Source organism: Haliotis rufescens, unplaced genomic scaffold (genome assembly GCF_023055435.1).
Source record: "Haliotis rufescens isolate VD_foot unplaced genomic scaffold, xgHalRufe1.0.p SCAF_1, whole genome shotgun sequence".
Classification (NCBI taxonomy): Eukaryota; Metazoa; Mollusca; class Gastropoda; order Lepetellida; family Haliotidae; genus Haliotis; species Haliotis rufescens.
This window is the reverse complement of record NW_025963779.1, coordinates 80,745,636-80,768,941: the sequence shown is the minus strand read 5'-3', so window position 1 is coordinate 80,768,941 and position 23,306 is coordinate 80,745,636. Positions and strand designations below refer to the sequence as shown.

General features: G+C 37.9%; 1 protein-coding gene across 4 annotated transcripts in view; it reads right to left on the bottom strand.

Moving 5' to 3' along the window:
* The window catches only part of LOC124143744 (solute carrier family 12 member 3-like), a 76,579-nt gene extending 56,049 nt beyond the window's left edge, over nucleotides 1–20,530 (bottom strand). For all 4 annotated transcript variants that reach the window (XR_007222811.1, XM_046512807.2, XM_046512808.2 and 1 more), the window contains exon 1: nucleotides 20,015–20,530. Coding sequence is in view for 3 of the 4 variants with exons in the window: in XM_046512807.2 (XP_046368763.2) it covers nucleotides 20,015–20,407 (393 nt within the window). In the remaining variant the exon portion in view is untranslated. The remainder of the gene's footprint in view (nucleotides 1–20,014) is intronic.
* Nucleotides 20,531–23,306: the final 2,776 nt, after the last annotated feature.

The following is a 23,306-nucleotide window of genomic DNA, read 5'->3' as shown; positions in this document are numbered from 1 at the left end:
CAGTTCATTATGATATTCAGTCTCAGGTTGTAATGTCCGGCAATTACATCCTAAAATATATTCAGTTGGCAAATCATAAAATGTCTGACTCCGGTTTGCACTTTTTCAAATCGGATATTGTGCAGTCACAACCAGACATGACCTGTGCACAGATCGGCTTTCGGATCCCTGGTTCAAACATTGATGAAACTAAAACTTCCTCGATAACAGTTGCTGGGCAATTATATAGCACTTCTACACTGCTGTGTTTTCTGGCAAAAGATCTGTACTATACACAATAAAATACAGCTGCGAGGATTGTTCTCGTATCTTCCAAGTTTGATCATGCTTCATTCCTCAAGTTAACAATTGTACATTTCGCAAAAGAACTTTCTCATGCGCTGTGGATCCAGGAAACTCTTCAATCTGGTCCCATTATTTCTACTTTCAAATCTCAGCCTAAACATTTCTGTTCCAACAGTCCTGCAGTTGCTCAAGTGCACAGAGAATATTTATTTTGTGAATTGTTGCACTATATAAATGCATGTAATATTATTATTATTATTGATGTTGTTATTATTATTATTATTATTATTATTATTATTATTATTATTATTGTTGTTGTTGTCATTTTCTGGCTTACTATGGGGAGGGATTGTTATAAAGATTACCAACAGACTGGTCTAGAAGTTGATCGGGGGTCCCCTATCGGAGCAGGGCACTTAATACGGTAAATGCAGTGAATACAGTGAATGCGGTAAATATGGTAAATATGGTGAATAAAGTATCTGCAGTCTGCGACTTTAACCAGTACTTTGAAACCACAGTCCATAAAAATCTATTGTTGTCTAGTAAGCTCATAATATTCCGTAAGACAAAGAGACTGCAAGATGAGTTCAGGCTTGTAGATTAAAAGTATTTGCCACTTATGATATCTGACACCTGATGATATCTGCTTTGCTGTCTAAATACATGGTATTTAAGCTTGGAATCAAAATGCAATAAAGAAAAGAATCCAGCTCGGCTAGTAGATTCTAATTTGGCTAGTACCGGTATGTGTTTTCTATGAATGTCAATCCATACTTGGGATACTCCAACAATACACATGATATGGGAATGAAAATACTGATTACCGTATTCGACGTAATAAGCGCCCAGGGCGCTCTCAAAACTAGAAAAAGGGGGCTCTTATTAGAATATTATTTTGGTGGAAAAAACAGAGTGGAAAGATAAATTTCGTGGTTTACGCTGACAGACTGAAATGTTTATATGCGACAGATATATTTTTCCAGAATTTAATTGCTCATAATTTAGAATGCATATAACACACGAGGGTGTATTATGTGCGAATAAATAAGTCTTGTGTACATTGATCAATCGGAAGGGTGCTAAATGTGATTGTTCACATGCCAATATATTAGCAAATATCGCGATGGGCGCTTATTAGAGCGGGGCCCTTATTATGTCGAATACGGTATCCTTTCTTATGCTTGAGTGTAATACTGAGATGACTTGTACAAACCTAAAAGAGACTGAGATGCAACCAATAAACCATTTTCCATATTAATGGGAATAAAGACAAGTTCCAACCACATCATTTACATACTTCTAGGGGAAAATTCTTTCTTCCAAAATACAAACGACAATAAAGATTGATGGCATCTTCTTCATAGCTAGGTATCATGTGTACATACAGATACAAAATCAATTGAAGCCCAACCCCAGCCACATAAATTCTATTGGCTGATAATGAGCTCCGTCAAGGTAGTATTATGAGCCATCATAATCTAATGAGGCTGCTACAAGCAGAATGCCAAGTATGCTATTCCTGACTACCTTGGTCAGGATGGATGGAATCTGCTGAAGAGATTCACAAGTAGTCAGATAATGGGGTTACTGTGGTAGCCTTAAGCTGGTCAAGTAGGTAGGGCCAGAAGAGGATGTGTGCTGCTGTTGGTTTATGGTAAGGTGTGATATTCTCACTACCCATATCTTATCTGATCTTTTGACTGGTAAAGTCAGAGTTTGACAAACTAAAATGCCCCTGGATGTACGAATCATCATGCATTGTCACGACAATGATCCACCTTTATATAGTAATTGCATCAGGCATGCCAAACTACACCAAATGAATTAACTACACCCAGCAGCAAGATAATGTGATCTGTCACACTCCTGCCAGCCCTGTTAAAGCAGGGAAATGAAATAATGTTGTTACCTCGCTCTAGAAATTACAGGATCCAGTATCTGCAACATTACCATTGATTACTGTCTACCGTCTACAGATCTAGTCAGAAACACCAACAAATTAGTTTTCATTTGCAAAGTGGATGGGCTACCTTTTCACATCATTTTTTCCTGGAATCTATTAGTGCATCTCATTAATAATCTTGTAGTTAATTCAAAAGATAAAATAATTATGAAAAATATTTAACTGATCTCTCAGGGTTTTGCCTTGAGATACAAATCTAGAGATCTCGGGGACCCTGAATAATTAATTTGATAATTCTAGGACCTTTATATTTCTTGTCAAAGATCTGGCACAATATTTAAAAATTGACTTTCACTTTGTATGCGTTCATTGGAGTATGAACCTTCTTAGAGTGGGGGCCAAAATGTATGATCATAGCTTGCGACGTTAATACAGTTTTGTCCTCACTCCATGAACGTTCATACTCAAATGAACGCAAACAAAGTGACAGTCAATTCTTATAATTACTTATTTATCACTCTTTTTTACCTCAAAGGATCTAGATCTAAATGCGATATTTAGTACATGTGACTTCATGTTTACACTGACAGCCATACAACAACCAGCTATATCGCGGAATAAAATACTTCCTCAAAACGAGAGGTGACATGAATGTATGTATGTTCAATAAGCTCTTCAGGAACAATTTTTGAAGTTTTTTTACAACAAATGTATTCAAATAATATCCTCATTAGATAAGAAATATCTGTTAATAACTTCCTCAGTGAGTCAGTCACAATGACAGCGCATCATAATACATTTGCATAAAGTACAAGACGTCAAAATGGCTGACACGATAAACGTGACAGGAGAGATTTCAGAAGTTGTTAAATTAATGAACCTGTGGCAATTACATGTTTTAGTCATCACTGATAAACTGGCCGAACACCCAAAGGTGATTAAAGATGTGTCAAATAGACACTAAGGTAAATTCATAGATAGCTGTAGACCATCACTGTCAGCCTAGACACATTTTCCCCGAGGCAAGAGAGTAAACTGACTATGAAAGTCCAGTTTCCACCCTTGCCGAACTAGGCTGGTATTATGGAGTTACATTTTGTCTGGACTAACGAGTCTATGCATAGTCCAATCACAATCGCGAAACGAAATCGAAATCCAGTTCGTAAACTGTTGTGCAGGACCCCTATATTGCCTCCAAAGACCCTCAAAATTAATTATTGGGGTCACCTTTGAGCAACACTTTTGGAAATCAATGTAAAACACTGATCTCTGATGATACATTTCCATATTCTGAAAAATCAAAACAATTATCAACAAACAAATATTCATTTGAAAAATCCAGTTTCTGTGAATTTCTATTGCAGCCGGCAGTGTGTTACTTCAAGTCAACAATTTGGGTCACTAGGATTAAAATGATAATGTGAAAAATGTGTGAAATATTAGGTCACTGTTGTGATGGCAACAGCTTGTGTTCCGACTGCTATCCAATAGATATCCAGTCATCATGATCATAGCTCTCTTAACTGTTATGTTCACCCATTGTCTAGTATTAATGTTTCAACAGCGTTGTTCAAAGGGATATTTGCTGAATATCATTTGTATATGATATGAATCAGGCAACACTTACTCATACAACGTACACACTTGTGGGGATTCCGAGGAGTGAGTGTGAGAGTTGGGTTTTAAGCCGCTTTGAACAGTATTCCAGTCATATCACGGCGTGTCAGCTTAATGTGGGAGGAAAGCCCCAAGTGATGCAGGTCTCAACAAGTTTACAACTTCGGTGAAACCCACGAGCACGGGTATGGTGCTGACAAACCTAGAAACATAATCGGGGCAAACCGGGATTCGAACTCACAATTATAGGTTTCTAGGGTCCCAAGGGACGCAACTCTGCAGAGTGAATTGCGGCGCCTTAGACGACTGGGCCACCCTAGGGATTCCAAGGAAGAATATGTCCCCAGTAATCTATGCTTGTAAGGTCGGCTAGTCAGGTTCAGTGACTTGGTTTACTAAGTGTCTCCGTGTATCAATTGTGTGCATTGATGCTCAAAAATTCAGTCACTGGTTTGATAGCCAGACTTGACAGCTTGAACATTGTTGAGTGCAACAAAAAACAAACACACAAATACTTTGTAAATAAAATGTACACAACACAAGATCTTATTCCACATACAGTTAACTGTGTCAGTGGTTGATAAATTGTCTTGAATTTTGTAGGTATTTAAATGGATACTTGGTATGGCATACATCATTAATGTTTTAATATCAGAAACATGTCCTGAATATCAGTTTAATATGTTTGAGGAAGTAGATGCACAACTTTCACATTTCTGAGGAAGAATATGATTGCCCTGTCAAAATACACAAATATACACCAATGCAGGGGTCCGGAAACCGTCATATGCGCCGGACATGTCCGATTGGGAATCTCAAATGTCCGGTTTAAAATATTGCTTACCGGACATTTAAATTTTTCTGTCCGGACATTCTTAAATTTTGACCGGACATGATCAACAGTTAGGACTGAGCAGTTTCTGTCTGCAGTTGTAACACAATGAAGATTATCTACACTGACACGCTTTGTTTGTTTTGATTGTTGTAAATACATGGTACCGACAATGATAGTCCAATCAGTCAATCACTGTAATAGGCAATACACTGAGTTGACACTGATTAATCGAGGATTGATTACTGAGAACATCTTGTTAATTTGCGTGAAAGGTGTTTCAACTGTACATAAATACCTTGCATCATCGATGTACCTCATTATCCTCACAATGCTACGATACGTAACCTCAGACAAGAAGCGAAAGCGTGACAACAGCCAGTCGACCGATGCAGATCAGTCAAGCGGATCTGCCAAACCCTCAAAGTCTGAATGATCATTTTGTAAGTTGTGGCTAACGACTTTCACTTGGTTGACATACAATGAGGATTTGCAGATTTTATTGTTTTCAGTAGCTAGTCGTATATTGTATCTTGACTGACCGCCATTTTGCTTTCTGTGACGATCGATATCCAATTTTTTTTATGGTCAATAATTAAGTACAGATGAAAAAGTATTCAAATAACTATTGCTATCAACGATAGTTTAGGATTTATGATTATATTATCTGTCTTTTTTTTAAATCAGCTTTAGTTTTAAAAAAAACTTTTCCGTGAGGTCACGTGATAACCAAATATGGGATAATAGTCTCGATCCAAATATTACAATGCGTAAACATGAGCAGACTCATGAATATTAATTAGACCGTTCACAATTTAACAGATCGTTATTATAACAGAAACAAACATATGTTTTCCATATATATCTAAAATGATATTATTTGTTATTACAATTGTCCGGTGAATTAAACAATTTAAATTGAAACAATTCATAATTCATCATATTATGAATACATAACAACTTGTAATTTGTGTGTAAAAAGTCGTACTAAAATACGCTGTTTGAAGGGGGCGTGGCATAAATGTAAATGTCCGATTGGGATTTTAAATTTTCCGGACCCCTGCACCAATGTATACGTAAACGCAGAGCAAATACAAACTGAGTGCCAATAGTTACACGGTCTCATAACCTGATTAACAATTGAGGAAAGTATTATCATGATCATAATGTTTATATTTTCCATACTCTACACACTAAGCACTTGTTACGTATGCTGAGATGAAAAGAGTTTCGAGGATGGCTGCTTATGACTGCCCATTCCACTTTTAGCAAGTCAAGCTTCCAATGATAAACAGTCAGTCCGTGCCAAAACGTTTGAATCTACTAGCCCGCATTTGACATGATTTTTATTACAGAAAAGACAATAATGGGATGGCCTAACACTCGCGAATTTCACGTGCAAATGTAGGGCTGCTCAGTTTATAGTGCAGACCCCCTTGTAACAACATGCATTAAAAATCCAACAATTACATGTGAATTAGTTAAACAACTTTTTCTCTACTTCATGACAATATCTGAAATTATAGTGATGAGTTGGTATGGACAAATAAATAACTATTATCAGGGTTAGAAACTAACAGTTTTCGTCCACTAGTCCTTATAATGATAACATATAGCAAAACCCTTAAAAAGGGCAAATTTCTACTAGTCCATATGAAACCTTTATCATTGGGCAGTTTGGCAAGGACTATAGGACTAGTGCCAATTTCTAACGCTGATTATGCCATTTAAGACGATTTGTTAGTTTTGGTTGATATCTATTTTGCATTTCATCGTCTGATATTGCAGCAAACGGTCTATAGACTGGTAAAGTCTCACTGACAGGAAGGAAATCTCTACCGGTTATCTTACTAAGCCAGTACAACAATTGGCGACATGACATGTTCAAATGTGATCACAAGATTAACATCCATGGATACTGTCCTTTAGCTTCCTCTTAAACACTGAAGCCAAATAGAACAAATGAGCATAATTTGTCATCACAACTCAATCTACCAGGTTGTTTCTTTTTAATAAGGACTTCATGTTTCATGACATTCCCAAGCAAGCAAGTTAACATGTCATGGATGTGTTCTATTTCCATGTTTTCTGACAGGAAAAATGAATGTGCAGTGTATCATGCTGTATCAACTGGCTATATTTACATGATTTAGAAAATACACACCACACTCAAGTGGAAATTTTATCGAAAAAATAAATAAATCGTTTACAATAATTCCCGAAAATAATAATAATGCTTCATTTTGTTGGGAAAAATAGAAATTATCTGCCGTAAAAATGACGATGTCCCTAATGGCAGGCAGTCACACAGCAACTCGCAAGCCGGCATTGTTAGCTGACGGCAAGTGGCCCTATAGATTCATGAGTCCAAGTCAGTTTTAATGACCATCATGGCCATGGGCAAGGGTGCAGACCCTCTCACATCAATACAAACATCCTCAACCACACATCACCCAAACCCTAAGGAAATCATTTTGTTTCTAAGCTTGTGTTTCCATCAGTTGTTTAAAGCCACACTCAGCAAGATTCCAGCAAAATGACGGACGACTGTAAATGATCAAGTCAAGACCAGACAATCCAGTGATTGATAATATTGTAAGCAGCAATCCACGACTTCAGGTTATGTTGACACACAGTCAACAAAGTCACCAAGCATGACTAGCTGATCCATGAATCTTACAGAGAGAAACATATTTTATTAATGTGTCGCATGTTATATAAATCGGAAAAAGTTAACACAATAAAACACTTGATAAAATATAACATCCGCCCAAATGGACTATGAAACACAAGTATGACCATACTATGAATATAGAAAAGGTAGTTGTAAAACTATTATACAATGGTAAAAAATAGCATAGTGCAACGATACGTAAACACTCATTAATTATGCCAAATATTTACGTCTATTGTACATTTTAAAACCTAATGCGGCTAAGGGCTTTACCCAGCCTTACCCAGTAAGAATGTGGCCTGGTCAATGGGTGAAAGAAGATTGAAAAATGGATTTAGAGTCAATACATCTTTCCATATAATTGGGGAATCTTACTGCCAACACCTAGGAAATACTTACATGCCTTATTCAGTACAGTACTAATACAACTGAAATTTTCTCGTACCCCAAACTGCTGACCTGTAGGATAAGATAGGCTGGACAAGGTTATTGTACCAAGTGTTTAAGATGTTTTTGCCAAACCACCGACAGCTTTTTATTTACATATAGTGACACCGACTGTTCAGCAAGCAGATTTCACAATCTCTCTGACTGTATAACATAAATCAAGATTTTCTTGCAACCACACCCCTAAATATTTAACACGATCGCCTATTTTTAAAACACTTGAAGATCTTTTAATACAAGGGCGGTAAGGTACAATATTAGTTTTCTTCATATCAATACTGAGTCACCATTTATGACACAAATTGTCAACACAGTCCAACATCCGCTGTAGAGACAACTCCTCCCCTGCTATTACTGCAATATCATCACCATAAAGTAATGTACTCAACACAAGTCCATCAATGTCAACATGGTCAATACCACAGTTAAGGCCATTATCAGCGAGATTGATAATGTAGATAGAAAACTATGTCGGAGACAATACACATCCCTGTCCAACGCCTGAATACACACCAAACGCATCAGTATAGCGATCACTAGCATGTACTCTCGTCATTGAATTCTCATGGATTAATTCTGAGTTGTAATAATTTATATCCTTAAACAGTGCTGGTTTACTTTGTGGAACACCTTCACAGCATCAATGAAGCATACATAAGTTGATTTCTTTAATAATTTTCTATTGATGACGGAATATAAACTGTGGAAATTATCGTGGGTACTACATTTGGAGCGAAAACCGTTCTGTTCCTCGACAAGCATATCATGTGCTTCAAACCATTTACTCAATCTTACATTATTGTTTGTTTTGTTTGTCAGCAATATTGATGGTGGTCTGTGAATAATCGAATCTGGACCAGACAATCAAGTGATTGCAATCTTACACTACTTGTTTACGGGAGGAAGACACATGACAGCACTCACGTGTCTTTCCTAATGTTGTATTTAAGACTTTTTTTTATCATTTTCGGATAGATATTTCTCTCTTTTTATTAAAAACAAGCAACAGTAAAACAAGATGCGATTACTGGTCCTCTTGTGTTTAGCTAGCAGTGGAGAAATATTGCCCAGATTGGTATTTTCAAACTCTGCACCAGACAAACATAGCTAGAAGCACTGGTTCTATTTGTTTTGAACACAACCAAAATGATGCTGTTTGGATTAATAATAATGGTGGATCTAAACTAACACAGATATGATGAAAGAGACAAGCAAGTCTGATAACCTCAGATGCAGGGACAACTGAAGCATAGGCAGCCTGTAAACCAGACCCACATTTCTGTGTCAAGCAAACCCAGCGTTAGAAATTGGCACTAGTCCTATAGTCCTTGAGAAACTGCCTAATAGTTTAGGTATCATAAGGACTAGTTTGTTTGTTTTGTTTGTTTGTTTGTTTGATGCCACACTCAGCAATAATCCAGCTGTATGAGGGTGCTCTGTAAATAATCTAGTCTGGACCAGACAATCCAGTGATTGACATCATGAGCATCGATCCATGCAATTGGGATAAGATGACATGCATCAACCAAGTCAGCGATCCTGACCACCCGAGGCCGTTAGTCGCCTCTTACGACAAGCATAGTTGCCTTTTACGGCAAGAATGGGTTGCTGATGACCGAATCTATCCCAGATCTTCATGGGTCCATAAGGACCAGTAGAAATTTGCCCTTTTTAAGGGCTTTGCTATGTTATCATTACACATGTTACAAGGACTAGTGGACGAAAACTAGTTTCTTCCACATAAATCTAAGTATGGACACGATCAATGTCATGGAGGCAGATGGTTGCTCCTACCACTTTCCACTGAAACCTCTAGTCCAACTGGGTCACGCTCCCTGAGCAACAATGTGGTAGCCTGTAACCAATAAAGTCCCATGGCAATGATGGTAATTCAAGCATTCTTGAGAATTGACTGTACCATATAAAATAATTGTAGCACTTGAGAGATGGCATGGAAGCATTTTCAGCCAGGCCTAATAGGGTCATGGTTATAACAATGTGAGATACACTCATAGCCTGGTAGTAGCAACTCACTATGCTGTAATTATGACAAGCCTTCACGGCTTGGGTATTCTTTGTGACTTCATGAATGGGAGTGCAGTCACAAGTCATCAAGTATAAGCATATGGTTACATGCTGACATAGGTCATCTGGTGCAAACCTAATTACATACTCAGTAAGAAATCTCAGTCTTACTTCTCATTTGTTATAGTTTCAGTCAAACTGGTTAAACAAAATTAAACTATGTTCATCCTCTCCAGAACATATCAAGTCATTTGCAGTGTCGACCCTTTAACGGGTCATGGGGTCCTTTTCAGCAATTGTATTTGCAGCTAACATTTCTATATTGTCTGAGGATGCCTAACTTTACCTAAGTGTCTAACATGAAAACTGTTACAAAAACCCTAGAATTCCATCCTCAATTTTCACCTACCAAGAATATTAATCAAGGCAAATCTTGGATTCAACCCAACATCAGCCATGATCAGCAGATCCTGACATTATGCAGGCAAACAACGGTGAACAGCAAGTTGCATTACCTAAGCATGCTAAGAGACCCGTGAAGATCCGGGAAAGAATAGGTCTTCAGCAACCCAAGCTTGCCATGACCGGCGACTAACGGGATCGGGTGGTCAGGCTTGCTGGCTTGGTTGATGCATGTCATCGTATCCCAATTGCGTAGTTTGATGCTCTTGATGTCAAGTCACTTGATTGTCTGATCCAGACTCGATTATTGACAGACCACCGTTATATAGCTGGATTATTGCTGAGTTAAACAACAAACAAAGATTACCTAAGACCACATGGAACCTGTGCACTTATCATGATACATAACACAATCTGTGTATTAAAATATGTATCCTATCACATACTCCACTTGAACGACTGTCTAATCATCCTTTTGGGCCAATTATTCATAGCAATTAGTATTATTTATCTAGGATTCTTAACAAAGTGCCCCTAGCAGGCAAATTGGGAAAAATATGTATTTTATTCAAAAATTAGGATTTCTTAAAGTTCATAGTTTCTTAAATTCAGAGGTATTTTGAGATTGCATTTAATGAAAAATATATAACCGGGCAATAAAACCTGTTCCTTTTTATTTTATTGGTCTTGTTATAAGTGAACACAGATTATTTCTACAAGGCAACCAAACTACTTATTAGTTATACATATTAATACATTGTAACATGAATGGGAACATATTCAGTTCCAAAAAGGGAGTTTTTATAACATTTGCTGCAGACTTGGGCCAAATATTGTCCTCTGAGCAGGTCTAGATAAATCCCTGAAATATCGCTCAATATCTCACACCATCTCTATCATGTGTCTATCATTATGCTCTATTACCTGAAGTATTGAGCAAGAGATATTGACAAAACTGTTCTGCTCTACTACTAGCTAAAACAGTTGGTGCAACACATAGATTTGTTCTAGATATCTATGTGGTGGTGTACGAGTCTTACTTCACCCTTAGCAGCAGGAAACAAGAACATACATGTTGAAGGTCAAGTTACAAACACTACTAATGGACAAACAAGGAAGTTTCTGAACTCATTGACATGTAGGTCAGTCCTCTCACTAGCTACCTAATACAAAATCATCAATAAAACAAATACAAAATCATCAATAAAACTAATACAAAATCATCACTAAGTTCAGCTGGTGACTACATCATCATCATGATAACACTAAAGATTCAGTCAAGTTGCTCTTTTGATTACAACTTAATCACGTTAATGTATCAAAAAGAGTTAGATATTTATAGGTCATAATCAATTTTAACAAAAGAAAACTGAAAATGACTGCTATTCAGGTAGACTATTCAAACAAACTAAGTCAAAGTCAGTTGGTCTTCAAGAACAATCTTAATGTTTCGGTTTACACAAGCTATGTTATTAAGGATTTTTTCTCTCGTATAAAGTTATAATTCATATTTCTACAGATGTAGGTAAAAAAGATAACAACAATGTTTGTTTGTTTATTTGATGTTTAACGCCGCACTCAGCAATATTACAGCTACATGACATGTCTGAATCGGCGAATGACGGCGATCTGTAAATAATTGAGTCTAGACCAGACAATCCAGTGATTGACATCATGTGTATCAATCCACGCAATTGGGATACGATGACATGTATCAACCAAGTCAGCGAGCTTGACCACCCGATCCCGTTATTCGCCTCTAACAACAAGCATTCGCCTTGTACCGCAAGCATTGGTTTCTGAAGACCTATTCTACCCGGATCTTCACGGGTCGACACAAGAATGTGATCAACTTCATAAGTCACATGCTTAGGCATGACGGTTGTGCTGATCCTGCACATGTGCACATGTCAAGTCACTGGCGGTTGATGACCGTCAGCCATTATGTAACAGACTTGCCTCAGTCTTCTATCACTATCAGTAGGGTCATGGTTTTGATATTGTTACTATGGTAAATCCAAAATGGACCAGAAGAATGTATTTCTTGTGTAACAGAGGAGATAAATAATCCATGTCAAGAACAAACGAAAGGATTCGGGAATTCCCCTGATCACATGCTGTTTAATGAGTTGTCCTACAACAAGTTCAACCATGCGATGTAGCATGAGACAGGGAGAAAGGCTATCTATACAAGGTGATGTGACATCAACATGATCAATTACCCAACTGGATGTTCTGTGATGCAGACAGAATCAATAATTTTCATAACATTGATCACTCAACAAGGGCTCTAAATTAGTGGTAGCAAATGGCAAAATGGCAACTATAAAACTGTTTGGATACCTGGATAATACTTGGTTGAATATTCCTGTAACTGACACGTACCTGACTGAACTCATGGTCAAAGTGCCAGTTTGTCATTAATCTTTCATGAATTGATAAATGAACATGCTATAGTGATATAGTACAGTTTGGGGTGAATAAGATGAGACAGGTGATACGAGTATGAATAGATTCATCTTCTGAACTAACCCAGGTAGCAAGATGTTGCTTGGAACTCTACAAAACACATACTATTTGGTAGGGATGTGCGGTTTTATAGGTATACCGGTATATTGCAATACAAATTCATCATGATACGTATCGCGATACGTTTTTGGCGTATCGGTTTTTCCCTCATTATTCAAACACCACCTGATAAAAATACGTATTTAGTCCGGAGTTGTACAAGCAGCCACACAAACACAAACACGTACGTGACCTATCATGAAGACTAGGATTTGATGTTACTTTACTTTGTTTAACTTGTTTTTGCTGGCTGTTCACTATCCAGAATACTAAAGAAAAACACATTCCATTGTGATCACAGTACTGGTAGTGGTAAATATTTGAAATTTGACCAGTTGTATCTTTTGACATTGAGTGTAATTTTTTTCACAATGTTTGATGAGAGACAATGACTGACATGGAATTTGTCATGATGTATAATTCTTATCAAATTTATGTTAATGTTTCATTGTTTTTAAACTGTTTCAGAGAGTTAACATTATTTAAATGTGATTGAAAAAGGTTGGAGAATGTGACTGACATGTATATGCCATGATGCTTCATACTCTTTATTTGATTGTAGATAAAAAAAATAGTACAATTTATTAAAATTGGTTCATAATTTTGACCAAATTGTTAACATTGCAGCTTTCATATTGATATTTGTCAAAGGGATATGAAAAAAAGCTTTTCTCTTGTTAGAAATTATTTCCCAATATATTGCAATAATATTGCAATGTTTTTGAAATATTGCAATATATCGCAATACACTTTTTGGTCCAATTCCCAACCCTACTATTTGGTTTCCTCTATGGAATAGTTGTTAACATCACAGTCCCTATATATATGACAATATTCATCACTGTGCAATGCAATAACAGCAATACAGCTGAAACATAAAACAAATTAGAAACAGAGACAGGTTCTCCAGGCTGTTACTGACAGACTAATTAATATTACATGTATTAACATTTATTAGGCCACCTATTTTTTTAATTGTTCAACAGATTTTTTAATATGTTACTTCATACTTCTGATATCCTGCTTCCAGTAGAATCACATTTAGTCCCAGAAATAAAGTTATCTTATTTGAAAACATACATTAAAAAAATAAACAAAACAAGCATGAAATACTCATATTCCCCGCCAATATGACATGTCTAGTTGTGTGCAAGGCATTAGCCCCTGTGAATTTTGTTTTTCTTGACCTTTTTGAAAATGGCCTAATTGCAAGCACTTAAAACATTATTACTGGTGCCATCTGCTGTTTAGGACAGAATACGTAACTGTATTTGTGATGAGTCGTATTATTACTTAAACAATAATTAGAGAAGTAAGGGAGTTCTTACTTTACTTAGAGATCAATGAGAGCAGGGGTTATCATGAGGTGTACTGAGAAGTACAGCACCAATCATCTGATGATCTGAGTAGTAGACTGGAGTCCGGAATACCATAGCACTGGCATGATCAGTAAACAACAAGTCCAGTGTAGCTCCAAGACAGTGAGTTGGAGAGTGGATAAGTTGAGTCATTTTCTGCACATTAAAGAAATCTTCAAGTTTCAGTTTTTCACTCAGATCACAGTTGAAATTCCAAGTAACAAGGACATGTTCACATTCATGCTTGTCGAAGAGACCTTAAAGTTTCTGCATCAAATCAGTAAGTTAATGTGACAACCGTGTCCATGACACTTTGGAAGGAACATACACACAAGCAATGCAGAACTTGCCAACAAGAAAGGAAATGTATTCAATACTGCGAGACAATGTTACATCACATAGTTGGACACTGTTCTTGAAACATGTTGAAACATACACAGCAATACCATGTGTATTGTCTCCTGTACAGACTTGATATCCTTGGAGGTCTCCTTCACTGTCATCCCTGATGTGAGCTTCTGTGAAACACAAAACATGAACCACTCGACAAACTTATCATTTTTCACGTCTTCAAAATGAACATTGAGTGATCAGTCTTTTACATTCTAGTTATCTCAAAAGGCGACTAAGCTTGTCGTAAGAGGCGACTAACAGGATCGGGTAGTCAGGCTTGCTGACTTGGTTGATGCATGTCTTCAGGTCCCAATTACGTGGATCGATGCTCATGATATCAATCACTGGATTGTCTGATTCAGAATCCATTATTTACACACCACCGTCATACAACTGGAATATTGCTGAGTGCAGTGTTAAACAAGAAATAAACAAACAAAACAAAATGCTTTTTTGTTTACTACAATTTTGTGTTAATCAAAATCTACAAGTTTTAGTCATTTCCTTGATTTGACCCTACTTAGCATTCTAATACATACACTTGACCATGTTGACCAGACTGGGCCCTTAATTTCAAGTGGTATACTTCTCAGTTAGGTAATACTGGTAACGGTTCTCAGACAACCCTGCATAGATCTTTTTGTAGAATGTGTAAACTGTGTCCAAGTAATGCTCTGGAAATGAATGCTCAAAAAGCACCTCTAGACCTGTCTATGTGCCAAGTTTGGTGAAGAAATATTGTACAGTTTTCAAGATCTGCTCCAGAAATGAGCACTACCACCATTTTCAGTCAAATTCGTTGCTTTGGAAACTCGAAAAATAAATTGTTAAAAAATCCCAAACTATCAAAAGGCAACAGTTCACCGCCAGACCTATCCATATGCCAAGTTTAGTTAAGATATTTCTCAATTCTGAGTTTTTTAGTTCTGCTCCGGAAGACCTACCCTCTAAGTTGTTTTTTTATCAGGGAGCAAAATGTAAGTCTAAGGATTCAATCATTTTTTCCAAAGAGCCATAACTGACTCAGAGTTTGAAATAGGACGCATGTTGGCAGGGATTCATTGTGAAGAAGGATAAAGATGGACATTCAATTGTATACATTTAACAATAATGTAAATATTTTCTTTTTGTACAATATCATCTATTTATTATCATTTTTATAAATTAGTATTTAAGAGGGCACACATAAATATGTTGTGAGTCTGATTACAGCAATGTTCAAAATTGGGTAGGCGGGGATTCTTTCTTTTCTTTTTTTTAAAACAATTTTGATCTATAGTTCCAAGAGGACTACAAAGATTAAAAAACTGAATGCTTTTACAAGCTCCATTGCAATCGCAAAATTGGCAATCGAGAAAGGACAGAGTAAATTTCATTCACTTAGATTAATAGTGAGAAAAGATTGGTGTCAGAAGCATGTTATAGTGTTGGTCAGGTAATCAGAACCACAATATTTCTTTGGACTGGCTTAAGTTGGTGTTGCAATTTTCAACAGGGCACAAAATACCTCCAGAACATTTTTACACGAGTTGACATTATTTGAATCAGAAATAACTATAGTCGCCAGTAATGTATATTTTTAGGTAGCCAACTGGCAAACAGTAGATAAATATATGTCACCCATCATAGTTTTAAGTCACATTGGCGAAATGTAACAAGCAATAAGCAAATGTCCAGGTATGTAACCATAGCAAGTTCATCTCCAGCTACCCTTCACAAAACACACTTCCATGTCTTGGCAGCTGAGCTATTTCTGCATTTATCCAACCAGCGGCAGAACTATTTTGAGTTGAATGTGAGGAAGAACTCCACATCAAGCCAGCAGATAGATTATTGACCAGCAAATAGCTCAAATCAATAGCTTGAGACTTCCTGTCATTAACCATATGTCTAAATCTACATGATGCCTTTACAGACTCATTTGGTGACAATGATTCATGACATTCAGCATTGAAGGGCGCAAATAGGACATGAAACTGATGCATAAGGACCTCTATACATATCTGCCTGTCAGATCCATCGTTCTCAATAAGTGACCATGTGCAGGTCCTCTTCCCATCTTGACCTTTCTGTGCTCTCTCTCCCATGGGCTGATCTAGCAGGCACAACATACACGTAGCAACTGAGTGAGACAGATTTTATGCAATACCCCGGTAGTCAGAAGAATTAGTTATCTGGTCAATAGAAAGCAAACCAATGACCAGCGTTGAGAGCATGATGAATTCATACTGATGAGCAAATCTGGAGACTTGGCTTCTCTAATTCAATAACAAAATGCCATTGTGACCATCACCTTAAGACAAAAAACTAGAATTTCTTTTTCACCAAACAATGCATCAGGTTTTCTATTAGCCACAGAGCTAAAGAAAGACATAGCCTGAAGACAGATCATTCACCAACAATAATCATGACAACAGCTGATCAATAGCTGACCTATTGTCCTGAGGATCATCTGTCACTGCAATCAGGTCATAGATCGATACCTGTAGGTTGAAGCTCCCATACAGTCATACAGGCAGTTTTGGTAACCTTCTCAATTAGTGAGAAATATGTTGCTGCTTCACCATGATGCCTGGGTGTGTGTACATGAGTAAATGATTTCATGCCATGAGAAGCAAAAGGTAAGACAGCTGAGATGTCATGCCTGTCTTCTAGGACTTAATTAATTTACGTTCACAACGACCTGAATGTTGATGAGTCCTGAGGTGTTTCGTGTTAGACCTGAAAGATCTTCAGGTTTAAACTAAGACACCAATCATGTCAATGTCACTGCGACCCTTTTAGAATGTTTAAAGAGCACAAGGATGATAACTATCCATGTTCCTGGCTTTTAGAACATATCATCACGGCAATGCCAAAACATGAAGACAAATTAACACAACGTGACACGGAAAACAAGGACTTTTGTTGTCAAAACATATGTTGGCTGTGTCTACATATTTCTACAAATAAACTACATTCTTAGCTTGCCTCAGTAGGCAGTCCTATGGCCAGAGGCTGTTCTGTGTACAGCAAAAACCCATAAGGCACTCAGCAGGACTTACAAGATTTGACAATCAAAAATCAGACTGTTCTTAAGATAATTGTTTTGCTTGGTCAGTTAGCTGTTTGGTTCAAAATCTAATGTTGCAGATCTATGCATGAAACTCGAGTGAGTGAGTGAGTTGGGTTTAATGACGCTTTTAACAGTATTCCAGTCATACTGCGGCGTGTCAGCTTAATGTGCGAGGAAAGCCTGAAGTAATGCAGGTCTCAGACGTTTACCACTTCGGTGAAACCCACGAGCACAAGTATGGTGCTGACAAACCTAGAAACATAATCTGGGCGAACCAGGATTCGATCCCACAATCATACGTTTCTGTCGTGCCCAAGGGACGCAACTCTGCACAGCGAAGCACGGCGCCTTAGACGACTGGGCCACCCATGCCCCTCCCCTCCCCACCCCCGTGCAACTCAAGGAGTCTGTAGATTAAAATATATTATGCAATAGGAGCACACCTTCAAACACTACAGCATAAGCTCATATTTCAATCTATCATTTTCTTCTGCAGAACTGGACAGATGTCTGTGGACTAGTGAACAATTCACTACAAAACAAAAGACCCTGTCCACAAAGATACATTGATACTACACTAACTGGTAATGTTTTAACTGCTAATTCTTCTTTTGTCTAACAAAATATTAAATTTTCAATGTGTGAGAAAAGCAGGGATAGACATGACCACTTGTTTTCTAAGTCTGAAACTAGTGAAAATCCAGAAGGACCAGTTGTTTTTTCCCCAATCCTGTAATGTGACATTAACCACTGGTCTGAAATAAGCTACAAACTAGTTTGATATTGCCAAAGGTGTCAACCCCTTAATAGATGTATTTACAAATGACACTGACACAGATACTATAAGGTTATGACATGTGACAATACAAATCAGCTACAAATCACACTATGTAGTATGACATTTTTTTTCTGCCACTTTCAGTTTCATGTGAAAATGCTGCACAATATGCATGATTTGACCACTGATTATTCACTCTACATTGTAGCAGACTGTTAAGAATCCACAGATTGTCCATCACTTGTTCCCCAGTCTGGTCACAGCTGAGAAGTGATCTTTCCAGGTGGTCCACCAATTACTATTCATGCCACACAGATGTGTTGACAACCCATTCAAACTTTCAGTTGCATATCACACACCACATGGCATACCAGTGGGACCTGTTCTAACAAAGAATCTGAATGGGGCAACAACAGTGGAACATAATCACCATGATGATGAATAAGGAACAATAATCTCTATGCACCTAATGTCCTTAACAGGGTTTCCAATTGGTTCACTTTATAGAATATTGACAGATCACTGCTAATTGTAATCTAAATGTCCTAAATATTTTTTTCAAATTTGGTCACGAAAAAGAATATTCCTTCAAAAGTTAATAAAATCATGACAATATCCTAATGCACTAGTCTCCAGGAAATCACTGCTTAATCAACCAGAATGACTCATATAGGGTAACAGGTCCTTAATACTTAATGATGATGTAACATGGTGTCCCCTGTCTAACTTATTGTCTAACTAACATGAGAGAGTGCAAGTGGATATCTCATACAAAGAAAAATCTTGACGCCTCTCACAGAGTTTCACTTCATCTTCCTCGATCAGGAAGTTACAATAGCATATGGTAATCATTTTCTCATGTTAAGTTAACAAAACCGAAAATGAACAACAATGTTGTTTATCCATACATGTAATAATTATATAAAGTTGGGACAGGGTTCACTCTCGGAATTTTCTGACATGGGCCCTTTATATTAAAATTTCAAATATTCCAGAGGTACGCCCATACAACACAATGTTAAAATGCCCCATTGTATTTAAAAACGTGGGACTTTTTGTCAAATTTAGGGGCTAAAAGCATAAGGCCCCACACTAGAATTATCCCTGTTGGTTAGTTACGATTTCAAAATTTTCTCAACTTACCGCACTTTACTATTACTCATTAACAAATGTGTTAACGTTGTACACATATGTGCTAAAGAGGGTTATATACATTTTCGGAAAAACTTTCGACCGTATCTCCCCTCCCAAAGTTGTATATATGCACTGCCGCTCAATCCTTTTATTTATATAATAAGTGTAACCAACAAAGGTTCTTTTTAATTTAAAAAAAATACAATTATTTGAAGGAAATGTTTTTATAGACTAAGTGTTGGTCTATACTAGTCTCAATAAGCTTCCAAACCCTCAAGTGCATGACAAACCGGAAGAGCAGACGCCACCCTTGCCGGAAACACGTGAAATATGACAGTGAACGACCAATATTGTAAACAATCGAACGAGCCTACAACGACGCTTCACTACTCTGTTGTTATTACATGCGTAATCTACAACACTGAAGTTTAAATGGCATATTTTCAGTCACACAATAAAAATTTAAAATGTCAAGCCCATTTTAAAGTTGGTTGTCAACAAAACAATCTATCCACGAGGATAGCATGTGGAGTGACTCACCATTTCCTCGTGTAGCTGGGCGAGTGTCGGTCGCGATTTCATTCCTCCTGTCGCCGACAGTATGTTCCTGTAATGGTCAACACATGGCAGAGCCTCATGAGTATTCATTGCAAAAGTTTTCAAATTATTGGTATCTGAATAACTCCGAAAGGAATCGCCACTGAGAGAGAAGGTGGCTGAAGGAGATTCCGGTCCCTTATCATGCACATTGCTTCTTGTATCCTTTGGTGATTCTTCAAATTTAGTTTCATTAACACAGTCCACACGGGCCACTTGAAACCGAGAGCCGCTTTTCTTCATTTCTTCTCCTATTTCGTCACCTTCCACGCTACTAGGCACGAGTAGCTCTGCTTTCTTCATTTCACCCGGCTCGGTAGACTCCATGTGCGCCATTTTTTGATTTATCCAAGAAGGTCACTTGCCTCGTTCTGATTGGCCTATAGTTGGTCACATGGTCACTGTAAACAAAGGTTTGACGCAACCCACGTGCGTGACCAAAATATCCCCACTTACAGGAATTTCGCCAGACCGACGCTGTGCCAGGAATGATTTACTGACGGGATGTTAATTGGTCACGGATGACATGGCGACACGTTTAAAGGAAAGCATGTCACGGGAGCGGTCTGGTAATGTGGGCGCTTGTGGTGAATGGCGTACAGTAAATTTAGGCGGAACTGCCTCGATCAAACGGATGCTCACGCTTCGTTGGCGGTCATGTGAGACAGATTTAAACAGCTTTTCTGCCGATTCAATCTGGCGTAAAACACATTGTTAACTGGATTTATGCATTTAAACGTTTGTATAAAGTACACTGTAGTGTACGGGGACAGTATTCCACTTCCGCAATTTCAGTAGGGAAAGAAGTAATTTAAGTTATGTATATAATATTTGGGGATAATAAAAGGCGCGTTATGATTTCGACGTTCATAGTAATGTAATATTTCTGTATATAATGTAAAGTATGTTTATCTACTTCACGTGTTAATAGTTATATTTATTCCCAAATGTAGATAGTTTGTACCCTGCTCGACGAGGGTGTTCTGTACAATAAAAATTATTGATTCTAGTAAGCGAGATCAGAGGTGAAATGGGGTTCAAGAAAATTGCACTTTCACGTGTGTGTGTGTGTGTGTGTGTGTGTGTGTGTGTGATGCTTGTACAAGCTACTACTGTGTCTGGTTTCATTGTGATAGCCCACACAAATACCACCCCGCAGTTTAATATGAATATTCAAACAGTGTGCATGTATACTGATTCAAATGAAAACCGCAAAAAGTATGTGAAAATCAAGTAATCTAATACCACCTGCCTCAGCTCTTCCACCACATAGTTCTGTCCTCTTTACAGCATGTGCCTGTTACAGTCCATTAAACATCAGGTTAATTTTAACCAAACTGTAGATTTTTCAAAGGAATACAATATGTTTGCGGTGCAACTTGGTTCCTCTTATACTGGCCAGACACCAGATTTGTTTGTTTATAGTTATATGAAACTGCCTTGTGTCAAGCTCGGCAATGGGTGAGGAACTGTTCACAGACCACGCGTTATACTGACTTGCTGACAGGTTTATTACCGAACAAAATCCTTATATAGAAAGAGACATTTCTGCGAATTGCACTGGAGAACTGATGCGGAGTGCCAGACAAGGGAAACGCCATGTATACCATATTTTGGGGTATTTTTTGGTATGATTGATTGATTGTTGTTTAACGCCGCACTACATTACAGTTATATGACGGCGGTCTGTAAATAATCGAGTCTTGACCAGACAGTCCAGTGATTGACATTCAGAGCTCCAGATAAGCTTTTGGTGTTGTGGGTATTTTACCCATGCATTTTTAAATCATTGGGTATCAGTAATTCTATCTGGGTATTCAAATTTCTGTTACCCACTAGTTTTTACACATGTGGGTATTTAAGTTAAATATTTAAAAACAATATTCATCTAGTCCCTGCAAACTGGTGTCGTGTGAGTTCGAGAGCTTTAAAGGACTCAAAAATACCACGATACTTCCACACGAAAGTGTGATGGCAAATGATCATGATGTAACTGTCATCGTGGAGTTTGGCAAGGTTGACAGAATGCCCGTTTATAATTTCAAAATAAGATGCTGATTTGCTAATCGAATACGCAGGGTTACTTCACAATATTTTGATGATACACACAAGTTTTATTTTTGTACCGTATCTGTAATGTTCGTTGCGTATTTGATACGTTTGGATTTTATTTTACTGCGCATTTCTGCATTTCTGATGCGCATTTTACGCAGATACGCAGCTTATCTAGAGCTCTGGACATCGATCCACGCAATTGGGATACGATGACATGCATCAATCAAGTCAGTGAGCTTGACCACCCGGGCCGGTTATTCGTCTCTTACAACAAGCATAGTGCGCTTTTACGGCAAGCATGGGTTGCTGAAAACCTATTCTACCCCGGATCTTCACGCATCGACCTCCCGCTATTCAGGCAGACGCTGTATCCACTATATACATATAGTCTTCATACGCAAAGACCGCAGTAGAAATAAAGATATTAATTCAATAAACACGTATGTTGGTACAAACACATGGGTTGCTGAAGACCTCTTCTAACCCGGATATTCACGGATGCATTACTTGTGTAATATGTAATAGGACGGAATAGTAGCAAAACTTTTTGCGAAAGTTCCAGAGTAAAAGAACAAAATAATAAATCGACCAAGTGATTATGAATTATGTTTAGTCAAATTTAGTACAAATTCACATCTCCAGGAGGCGCTAGGCAGCCTTCTGGTTGAAGCACTGGCTATAGTCACGCCCAGACCACGGGTTCTATTTCCCATATATATGCGTTGGCAAACTGCATTCCCCTACGTTGTATAGACCGCCTCCGTGGTCTAGTGGTAGAGCGTCCGCCCGGAAAGCGGAAGGTCCGGGGTTCGATCCCCGGCCGCGTCATATCAAAAGACGTTAAAAGATGGTACTTGTTGTTACGCTGTCTGGCGCTCGGCATTAAGGGGCTAAAACAAGGACTGGTCGGCTAGGAGTCAGTATACTATGTCTGAGTGTGGTATTCATGTTAAACTGCTGCATGGTATCTCAGTGAGCTAGCACTATAAATCGGCATCAGTCCGGACTAGTACAAGCAGCCACACACACACACACACACACACACGTGCATGAAAGTCGCTATATAAGTGCAATAATCTTGGACGCGACGTTAAACCCAATTTCACCTCACCTCACCTCACCTCACCTCACCTACGTTGTATAACTGGGATATCTCGAAAGAAGCAATACCAAAGATACA